Source organism: Sylvia atricapilla, chromosome 29 (assembly GCF_009819655.1).
Source record: "Sylvia atricapilla isolate bSylAtr1 chromosome 29, bSylAtr1.pri, whole genome shotgun sequence".
NCBI classification, from domain to species: Eukaryota; Metazoa; Chordata; class Aves; order Passeriformes; family Sylviidae; genus Sylvia; species Sylvia atricapilla.
Window position 1 is genome coordinate 429,648 of NC_089168.1, and position 10,529 is coordinate 440,176.

The following is a 10,529-nucleotide window of genomic DNA, read 5'->3' on the forward strand; positions in this document are numbered from 1 at the left end:
TTGGCCCGGGAATGGTTCCGCCTGTGCCTCGCTTTTCCATTTCATAGAACGCCGGAATGGTTTGGGTTGGAAGGAACCTTAAAGTCACTTTCCGACCCCTCACCATGGGCAGGGACACCGTCCACTATCTCGGGTTGCTCTAAGCCTCGTCCAACCTGGCCTTGGACACTTCCAGGGTTCACAGCTTCTCTGGGCACCCTGTGCCAGCGCCTCCCCGCCCTCACAGGGAGGAATTTCTTCCCAATCCCCAAATCTCTATTTTAGTTTAAAAGCAGTCCCGGGGAGCGGGGTCCCGCGTGCTGCGGCGCCCCCTGGCGGACAAACCCAACCTCTGCCCATCACCCCCCAGGTCCCCGCGCCACCCCCCGGGTCCCGCCGCCACCCCGATGTGTCCCTGAGCCACCCCCGGGCCCCACCGCGACATGTTCGACCCCACGGGACCCCCGGCCGCCGGCTACAGCGAGCACTGCTGCCTGCACCCACCCCACGGACCAGCCCCCGCCGCCCCGGGACCACCAGGTGGGTCATGGTGTGGGCTCCAGGCTCCGGATCCACCCCCTCGAGGTCAGGGGTGCTACGGAGGTCCCTCTCCCACACCCACCTGACCTGTCCTCCTTCCTCCAGGACTTGATTTCCCCGTGTGCCATCAGCCCGGGCACCGTGGGTATGGGCTGGCACCGGGAGCTGAACACCCTGGTGATGGTGAGTCTTTGGTTTTGGGGCGCCATGGGGCAGGGGGGATTCCGTAGAGGGGTTCAGCATCTCTCTGTTCTAACTCCGAAGTGAACTGGCACACTCGGGGCACTCCTCCAGCCCCCAAACACCAGGTGTGTGTGTCCTTGGGGTGTCCCCAGCCCCCCCAGGAGCGTGCTGAGGGCAGTGCCCCCTGCTCTGTTCTCCCAGGCTCCCGCTTCTCCACGCCCCGTGGTGCAGGAAAGCTGGGGAAGAAGCGGGCACTGTCCATCTCCCCTCTGTCCGACTCCAGCATCGACCTGCAGACTGTGATCCGCACCTCGCCCAACTCCCTCGTGGCCTTCATCAACTCCCGCTGCGCCTCCGCTGGCGGCTCCTACGGCCACCTCTCCATCAGCACCATCAGGTGAGCGCCCGCCCTCGGCCCCCTGGGAGCCTGGCTGGCAGCCGAGCCACCCTGGGGAGCAGGGTGGGATGTGGGGAAGGGATGGTTGGGATCCTTGGCTCGGCAGACCTTGGTCTGGTGTCCTCACGGTGTCACCTGTTTGTCCCTCTGCTCTCCGCAGCCCGTCCCTGGGGTACCAGAGCCCACCTGGGCAGCAGAAGGGCCAAGGTCACCTGTACACGCCTCCCCCAGCCTGCGGCTCCCACGAGCTGCCCACACGCCCGGGGCTGCTGCATCACCCACCCACTCGTGGGGCCCTGAAACACTGCCAGGTACAGGGAGCATCTGTGTGAGAGGGATCCGTGTGAGAGGGATCCGTGTGAGAGGGATCCCTGTGAAAAAGGATGTCTCTGAGAGGATGTCCATTTGGGAGGGGATCCATGTGAGCAGAAGAACCCTGTGAGAAGGGATCTGTGTGAGAAGGTGTGAGCCGGGGTCTGTCTGAGAGGGGATTGGTGTGGGAGGGGATCCATGTGAGATGGGGATCCGTGTGAGATATATCCATGTGAGCCGTGCATCCATCCACGTGAGTCGTGTTCTGGGGGCCATCTCCATGCTGACTGCTCCCCGATTCCCCTGCCACGGCAGCAGCTGAAGCTGGAGTGGAGCCTGAGCAGCCCCCTGAGTGCCAAATTCCCAGAGGAGCGATCTGAGGGGGACATCTCCAGCCCAGCCTCCACGGGCACCCAGGTACAGCCCAGGCCATGAGACTCCCTGTCACATCCCCACACTCCCAGCACCATTCCCGGGGTCATACCTGGGAGTGCTCACCTGCCCCTGCTCCCCCAGGACCCCTTGCTGGGCATGCTGGATGTTCGGGAGGAGCTGGAGAAGGAGGATGGGAAACCCGAGTGTGAGGCTGTGTATGAGACCAACTGCTACTGGGACGGCTGTGCCAAGGAGTTCGACACACAGGAGCAGCTGGTGCACGTGAGTCAAGGCCTGCCGAGGTGTTCCCAGCCCAAAAGTTGCCCTCAGGCTGCTGGGCAGCATCCCCCTGGATCAAGCCGTGATTCCAAGTTCCCAATCTGCCACCCTGGGAGCTCACTGTGATGCTGGAAGTTTTCTCCTGAGAAGGGAGGGATGTGCATCCCTCAGTTCCCTTCAGCCACTGGTGCTTCCAGACTCCCTCTTTTGCTCCAGTTTTCCTTCCTCCAACTCTCCTACATCCCCCTGACCTTCCTTTGGGCCACCTTGACCCCTCTGGCAGCTCTTGGTCCTCCCAGAGTATCCCTCAAACATCCCCTGCCTTCTCTGCCTCTTCCAAACACCACCTGAGCTGTTCTCCCCCAAGCTCTGGTGTCTCTACCTGCCATCCCAGTCCCTCTATGTCCCTTTCTCCCACCCCAGTCTGTCCATGTCCCCTCCTGCCATCCCAATCCTCTCCCAATCCCTCCCTACCCCTTTCTCCCGTGATATTCCCATAACTCCCTGTCCCTCGTTCCCCTCCCCGGTGCCACCAGTGACACTTCTCTCCCTCCTCAGCACATCAACAATGAGCACATCCACGGGGAGAAGAAGGAGTTTGTGTGCCACTGGGCAGCGTGTTCCCGGGAGCAGAGGCCCTTCAAGGCTCAGTACATGCTGGTGGTGCACATGCGGCGTCACACGGGAGAGAAACCCCACAAGTGCACGGTGAGATGCCAAAAACTCCTCAGAAAGGCTGGGTGAGCTGGGAAAATGAGGGGGGACAGGGGACAGCGTGAGAGGGGGTACAAATGTAGCAGCTGGAGCCCGTGGGGTCCATGGGGTGGCAGAAGGGGGTGGGCAGCAGGTGGATGCAGGTATGGGGCTCATGGAATCCTGGGAGGTTTTGGGTTGGAGGGACCTTAAAGCTCATCCCATCCCACCCCCTGCCGTGGGCAGGGACACCTTCCACTATCCCAGGCTGCTCAAAGCCCCAGTGTCCAACGTGGCTTTGGACACTTCCTGGACACCCTGTGCCAGGGCCTCACTGCCCTCAGAGGGAGGAATTTCTTCCCAATATCCCATCTAAACCCAGAATGGCTTGGTGCTTTGGAATATGTTCCTGAATTGAAGTCAGGGTGAGAGCTGGGGGTTGCAGTCAATCCCAGTTTGTGGTTTCCCCGTGGGGATGCTCTGAGGGGCTGCCACAGACACGGACAGGGACATCCCCATGGACAGGGACACAACGAGGTGGCACAACCGCAGGGTGAAGGGCTGTGCCACGGTGTGAGGATGCACCTGAGGAGGGCAGGTGTGTTGGGAGGTGAGATGTGTGTCCATGGCAGACGTGCCAGGGGTGTGTGGGATGTGTGATGATGTGGTCCAAGGCCTGGTGACAGTGTGTGACACATCCCACCCTGCTCCCCCACAGTTCGAGGGCTGTAACAAGGCCTATTCCCGCCTGGAGAACCTCAAGACCCACCTGCGCTCGCACACGGGGGAGAAACCCTACGTGTGTGAGCACGAGGGCTGCAACAAGGCCTTTTCCAACGCCTCCGACCGCGCCAAGCACCAAAACCGCACCCACTCCAATGAGGTACGGCCCCACCCTGGGCTCCCCGTGTGCTTCTGGATCATCCCTGCCCTCTGAGAACTCCACACATCCCTGGGTTCTGCCACTGGGTGCCTCAACTCCCTCTTTTCCTGCTCTAAATATCTCCCTCATCACCAGCATTCCCTCTGGCATCCTTTTACCCTGCTCCTGGGGAGTTCTCTCCCTCCTCTGCCTTCCTGAGCTCTCGGCAGCACCCACTGTGTCCCCTCCAGGGGGGCTCACCCACTTTAATGCCAGCCTCAGCTCTCTCCAGAGGGTGGAGAGGGGGGTTATGGAAACCTGGGAATTACTTGGGGCAAATCAAAGCTTGGTCCAGGTTCCCGATGTGGAGGGAATAAACCTGAGACTATGGGAGGTGGGACATTAGGAAGATGCTAACACAGTAATGGTTCAAGACTTTAGACTTGAACCAGGTCAAGCCCCAGCCCTGTACCCACGTTTGGACACCTACCCCCAGGTAAAACCCTATAAAAAGCCGGGCTAACCACGCCCCTGCTGAAACGAATCCCCCGCAGCCCCCCAGGGCTAGCTCAGTTTCTTGGGGGGCTTTGGGGGAATATTTCAGGGATAGGGCAAAAGATCCAAAAGAGGCTCTTACCCCCAGGGTTGATCCAAGATGTTTATTCCAGGAGAGGAAACGAGGGCAGGAGGCCCAGAGGGCAAGGGAGATCTAGAAGGAGGGAAAGAGGGCTGGAGCCTTGGAGAGCCGGAGGGCAAGAGGAAGAAAAAGGAAGAACAGACCCTTATCAAGGCTTCTGCCCAGGGGGGATGGCTGGATCTCAGCCAATTGGGTCAAGAAAAGAAGGAAGGGTTAAACTACATGGTTACAGGCTTCAGGGGTCCTGGGGAAAAACCATTCCCCAGAGAAATACAACATCTGCAGCCAGATTCCTTAAATCAGATCTCTGAGCTATCCCATCGTACCCACCTCATTCATCAGCCACGTGTAACCCAACCAAACCAAGGTCACAGGGATCCACCCCAACATCACACCACGGGGTTATTTTTGTGGAGGGGGCTGCAGTTGGAGCTGACCCTCTCCTTCCTCTCCCTCCTCCATGCCTGCCGGTTTTCCCGGGGCAGAAGCCGTACGTGTGCAAGATTCCCGGCTGCACCAAGCGCTACACGGACCCCAGCTCCCTGAGGAAACACGTCAAGACCGTGCACGGCCCCGACGCCCACGTCACCAAGAAGCACCGAGGGGACGTGGGGCCGGGCCGGGCGCTGCCCACCCCCAGCGTCCCCCCGGACATGAAGCAGGAGAAGGATGCAAACGGCCCCAGCGAGGCTCGGAAGGACGATGGGAAACTCCTGGTGCCGGAGCTGGCCTTGGTGAGGAGCCGCGGGGGCAGTGGGGGAAGGAGGGAGAGTTTGGTGGTGGGGGATCATCCCCAAGTGATAAGACAAGAGGAAACAGATTCAAGCTGTTCCAGAGGAGGCTTAGGCTGGATATTAGGGGGAAATTCTTCGTTGTCAGGCACTGGAATGGGTGGAATAGCAGCTACACCACTGAAAAAGCACACTGCTACAGGAATGGGCTGCCCAAGGCAGTGGTGGAGTCGCCGTGCCTGTTGAAGTGTCCAAAAAACACCGGGATGTGGCACTTGGGGACGTGGTTTAGTGGTGAACACGGCAGTGTTGGGTTAATCAGAGATCTCAGAGGCTTTTCCAACCTTCCTGATGGTTGCAGTGCATCCTCAACACCCAAGTTTGGATGTTCCCAAATAAGGAAAAGGGTTTCGGTTTCACCTCAAGACTTTTAAGGAAGAAAAACTAGAATCTTCCATGCCCTTCTTGCCGTGGTTTGCTCAGTGCCAAGACAAAGGCACCTGTTGGTATCTGCAGCTGTTCCTCAGAAATGGAGCTATTTTCTACTGGGCAGTTTGCCAAAAGCCCTCCTAAAACATTAAGAAGGAGCACGGAGATGTTCAGGTGTTTTTTGGGGTGTCTTAGCCAGTGCTAGAGGTTTCTCTGCACCGTGCCCAGCATTTGCTTTGGTTTTTGTATCATTTGTTATTTTCCCATTTATTAAAACCTTTTGCTTTTCAAAGCACACACCTCATCAGCCATCTCACAAATGATTTTAACCCATTTCTGCGAGGTGCTGGACACCCTCAGAGTGTATTGAGCCCTCGTGGAGCCGAAAACATCTGGCTCAGTGAGAATTTAAATACTGAGAAATTCAAACTTAATATCGTCATTTTTGCGAGGATGATTCCAAGCGTGTCCTGGGTTACCTGACCCCCTTTTTTCCTTGGCCATGCTCTGGTTCTCCCCAGAAGCCCCAGCCCAGCCCGGGTGGGCAATCCTCGTGCAGCAGTGACCACTCGCCCCTGGGCAGCACCACCAACAATGACAGCGGTGTGGAGATGGCCGGGAACGCCGGCGGCAGCTACGAGGACCTGTCCACGCTGGAGGACGTGGTGCCTGGGGAGCCCATGGGCACCTCGGGGCTCATGGCCCTCCACAAACTGGAAAACCTTCGCATCGACAAGCTGAAGCAGCTGAGGAAACCGGCGGCTTCCAAAGGCCTGAACCTGCCACCCATCCCCGGAGCCGGTGAGATCAGGGTGCTGCTCCCCCTGGGATGTGGGGTCTGGCCCGTGGGAAGTGTGTGGAGGGGTCTGGTGGGCACCACGCCCAAAATCTGGGCAAACCTTAGAGCCCTACAGAGGTTCCAAGAGAATTGGAGAGGGATACTGAATAAGGGCCTGGAGTGCCGGGTCAAGGAGGAAAGGCTTCAAGTTGGAAAAGAGGGCAGGGTTAGGTGGAACACTGGAAGGAATTCTTCCCTGTGAGGGTGTGGAGGCCCTGGCACAGGTTGCAGTCAATTCCAGTTTGTGGTTTCCCCATGGGGATGCTCTGAGGAGCTGCCACGGACAAGGACAGGGACATTCCCATGGACAGGGACACAACGAGGTGGCACAACCCCAGGGTGAAGGGCTGTGCCATGGTGTGAGGATGCACCTGAGGAGGGCAGGTGTGTTGGGAGGTGAGATGTGTGTCCATGGCAGACGTGCCAGGGGTGTGTGGGATGTGTGATGACGTGGTCCGAGGCCTTGTGATGGTGTGTGACACATACCAAGCTGTGGCTGCCCCATCCCTGGAAGTATCCAAGGCCAGGCTGGAGCAACTGGTCTAGTGGAAAACATCCCTGCCCATGGCAGGGGGTGGAACTGGGTGGTCTTTGGGATCCCTCCCAATCCAAACCGTTCCATGATTTTTTCCACCCTAAATGAGCTTCTGCCCTTCTTTGTTGCCACCTGCTCCCTGTCCTCCTCGCGGGCTCTAACCGTGGAAGAGCCACATCCCAGCTCTGGAGGCGGCTGCTGTCCGTGCTCTGACATTGCCACGCTGTGTCCCGGGCTAACTCCTCCTTCTCTCCCTCAGGCCTGCCCAGGGAGGTGCCCGGAATCCCGGGGCCACCCCCAGCCTCTCACCGGCGCATCGCCGAGCTGTCGGCGGCAGAACTGGGGCTGACGACCCTGGGCGAGCGCCGGAGCAGCGGCACCAGCACCGTCAGCTCGGCCTACACCGTCAGCCGCCGCTCGTCCCTGGTGTCCCCGTACCTGGCGGGGCCGTGTCCGGGCGGCGATGTCACGGCGATACCCGGCGGGACGTGCCCCACCGACGGCTCCGAGCCCATCTCTCCGGACGAGTCGCGGCGCTCCAGCGATGCCGGCGTGTGCGGGGCGCTGCCGGGGCTGGGCAGCCTCACCCCGGCGCAGCGCTACCGCCTCAAGGCCAAGTACGCCGCGGCCACGGGCGGTCCCCCGCCAACCCCGCTGCCCAGCGTGGAGCAGGTGGCCACCGGTGGCCACGGGAGTGTGGCCGGGGGCTACCCCGCACCTGCCGGACCTCGCTGTGTCGCCAACGGCTTGTTGAGAAGGCACAGCTCCAATGACAACCCCGGTTATCCGGGTGGTGTCCCTGCTCACCTGATGCCCCGTCACGGCGTGCGACGGGCAAGTGACCCTGCCAGGACGGTGGCCAAGCCTCCGGCCGTGCCCAGGGTGCAGCGGTTTAAGAGCGTGGGGAATGTGAGCGTGCCAGGCGTGGGCAGGACGGCGCTGCAGCCCCTGGGCAGCTCCGAGGCCAACCTGCAGCGCCACGGCTTCTCCCCGCGTCCCCCCAGCATCACGGAGAACGTCTTCTTGGAGAGCATGGGGGGTCCTGGCCCCGAGGCCGGCCTGCTGGAGATGGATCAGTACCTGAGTTATCCCGAGGAAAGCTTCCCTTGTCAGGGCACTGGTGTGGAGCTCCAGGGTGGCATCTACGGTGCTCAGCGGACCATGGTGGGGACACATGGGGACATGGAGGAGGGGCTGCTGCAGCCTGAGTTCTCCCTCCCGCAGTGCCAGATGAACCAGCGCTTCCCCAGTTTGCCTGCTGGGAACGGGGCCGTGCCGGAGCCCTGGGATGGAGCCCCCCAGGGCACACTGGAGATGAGCTCCAGGCAAAGTGTCGGTGCTGCAGCTCCCGCCATGTCCGGGCCACACTGTCCCCATCAAAGCGTCGAGTACCCCCATCCCAGTGCCTGTGGGCAGCATCCCAAACTAGTGAGCTCGTGCCAGGACGGCGAATTTTCCGGGGGGCACCGGTTTAACCGGCTCCAGATCAAATCAGAGCAGCGATACCCAGCGCCAAGCCCAGCACTCGCTCCTTGCCCCAGTGCCAAACTGGCCGGAGCCCCAGTGTCCCCTGCTGCTTTCGGCCATGCCATGGACGTGGCGCCAGGCGGGTACCCCCCCTCAGGCCCGGCACCGGGTGGGTACATGGGCATGGCCAGCCCGGGCGCCCGCAGAGCCCAGACCCCCACCCTGCAGACCAAAGAGGTGATGGTCCGGAACTACGTGGAGGCGCAGCAGGCGCTGATGTGGGGAGAGCAGCTCCCCTCCAAGGGGAACGCGGCCGGCGTGGGGCTGGGCAGCGAGCCCGGGCAGTGCCAGGCCATGCCAGCCCCGCCGTACCTCAGCCCCAGGTACTGTGGTTACCAACCCAACAAACCAGATCATCTGCAGAGCCTGGCGGAGCCCCAGCACCTCCTGAACTCCCCCTGCTTCAACCCCGAGATGATCCCACACCCTCCGTGTGGCCCCAAACCGGCAGGTCACCAAACCAGCCTGAGCTACCCGGGCAGCCTGGCACAGCCAGGGCACGGCTACGAGGGGGTGGACGCCGGTGCCCGGCGCCTGCCACGTTTGCCCCCCGCCCGCCTCGTGCCCGAAGGGCCCGGGAACTTTCCGCTGTGCTACCCAGGCCAGAGCCCCCACGGGCAGGTGGGCAAAGGGGGGCACAAGCTGCTGGGCCAGGGGACAGCGAGCTGTGGGGGAAACGGGCACTACGGCCCAGAGGGACTCAAGGGCACCTCCTGTTACTACCTGGACTCGGGGGAGCAGGTGGCCAACAGCCTGGACTCACTGGACCTGGAGAACACGCACCTTGACTTCGCTGCCATCGTGGAGGATGTGGAGACCCCCACGGCACTGCCCGGACCCCCCAGCCCGGCCGGGGGGCTCCTGCTGCCCTCATCTGGGGGTGCCAACATGGCAGTGGGGGACATGAGCTCCATGCTGAGCACGTTGGCAGGGGAAAGCCACTTCCTCAACTCCCTGTCCTAACGGGGGGTACCTGCCCTCAGGTGGGCACCTCTGCGGCCCCAGCGTGTTGGGCAGAGGTGGGAATCCTTCTCACACACAGGTTTGTGCCTGGGAGGAGGCGAGGAACACTCCTGGAGCCCCTCCCTTCTCCAGTCTCTGAGTGTCACCCTCTTTCAGGAGGAGTCCCAGACACAGTCCCAACCCTCCAGGTGACCTGTGGCGTGGGGAACTGATTTTACTGGGCCTTTGTCGCAGTGCCTCGGAGCGTGTCCCGCTCGCCCCGGTCGGGACAAGGCGCCTTCTCGCAGCCTTAACGCCGAAACCAAAGAGCCCCCGCCCTGGGGGCCGGCCCCATCCCAGCGCCCCCAGTGCCCCCCACCCCAAATCCCAGTCTGTCAGGACTGCAAGCGTCCCCAGCCCTGCTGCAGGGGGGCAGTTCCCCGGAGGTGGGGCGGGAGGTGCCTGTACATAGTGTTCATACCTGTCTGTCTGTCTGTCTGTCCCCCGAACCCCCCTGTCTGTGAGAGCACCAGCAGTGCCGCCCTCTCCGCTCATTAAACCCTTTCTCAGGGGACTGTTACGGTGTGTTTGTCACCCCTGCGAGGTGTTTGTCACCCCTACGAGGTGTTTGTCGCCCCTGCCAGGGGCTCCCGGCTTGAGCTCGTCCTGGGGAGGGGTGGTCAGGACATTCCTTGGTCCTCTGTGACCAAAATCCCCGGACAATCCCCTCGGTCAGGGATCCGGAGTTGTTCCTGGGGTGTTACCATGACCCAGAACAAGCGATATTGCAATTAGTGCTTGAAACGATGCTATTAATGATGCAAAAATAGCTTAAAATAATTCAATTTTCCTACAAAAGATTACCTAAGATAGCGTAATTAATCATGGGGAAAAAAAACCCACTAGCTTAAAATACTGCAACTTTATATTATTTTGTTCGTGTAATTAATGGTGCGAAAATTGCATAAATAATGCAATTAATGATGCCAAAACTTCATGAAATTATGCAATTCTGTATAATTTGCCATAACACCATGATGCAAAAAAGTACTTAAGATAATGCAATTAATGATGCAGAAAATCCTTAAAACGCAATAATGCAACACTTGCTTAAGGTAATGCAATTATGTGTGCAAGATCTATTTAAATAACTGAACTGTGCATAATTTGCTTAAAATAATTCTATCAATGGCGAAAAAAAAAAAAAAAAGAGCTGAAAATACTGAAACAGCACCAAAAGTTGCTAAAAATAGCGAAACTAATAAGCAAA

At 59.8% G+C, this 10,529-nt stretch overlaps 1 protein-coding gene across 1 annotated transcript; it reads left to right on the forward strand.

Moving 5' to 3' along the window:
• The first annotated feature begins 422 nt into the window (after positions 1 to 422).
• On the forward strand, positions 423 to 9,334 carry GLI1 (GLI family zinc finger 1). The gene is made up of 11 exons (XM_066337418.1): positions 423 to 519; positions 625 to 702; positions 904 to 1,099; positions 1,260 to 1,410; positions 1,727 to 1,828; positions 1,928 to 2,068; positions 2,624 to 2,773; positions 3,477 to 3,641; positions 4,743 to 4,991; positions 5,939 to 6,218; positions 7,050 to 9,334. Exons 1-11 carry the CDS (start codon positions 423 to 425, stop codon positions 9,278 to 9,280), a joined length of 3,840 nt encoding a protein of 1,279 aa, XP_066193515.1. The 3' UTR covers positions 9,281 to 9,334.
• Positions 9,335 to 10,529: the final 1,195 nt, after the last annotated feature.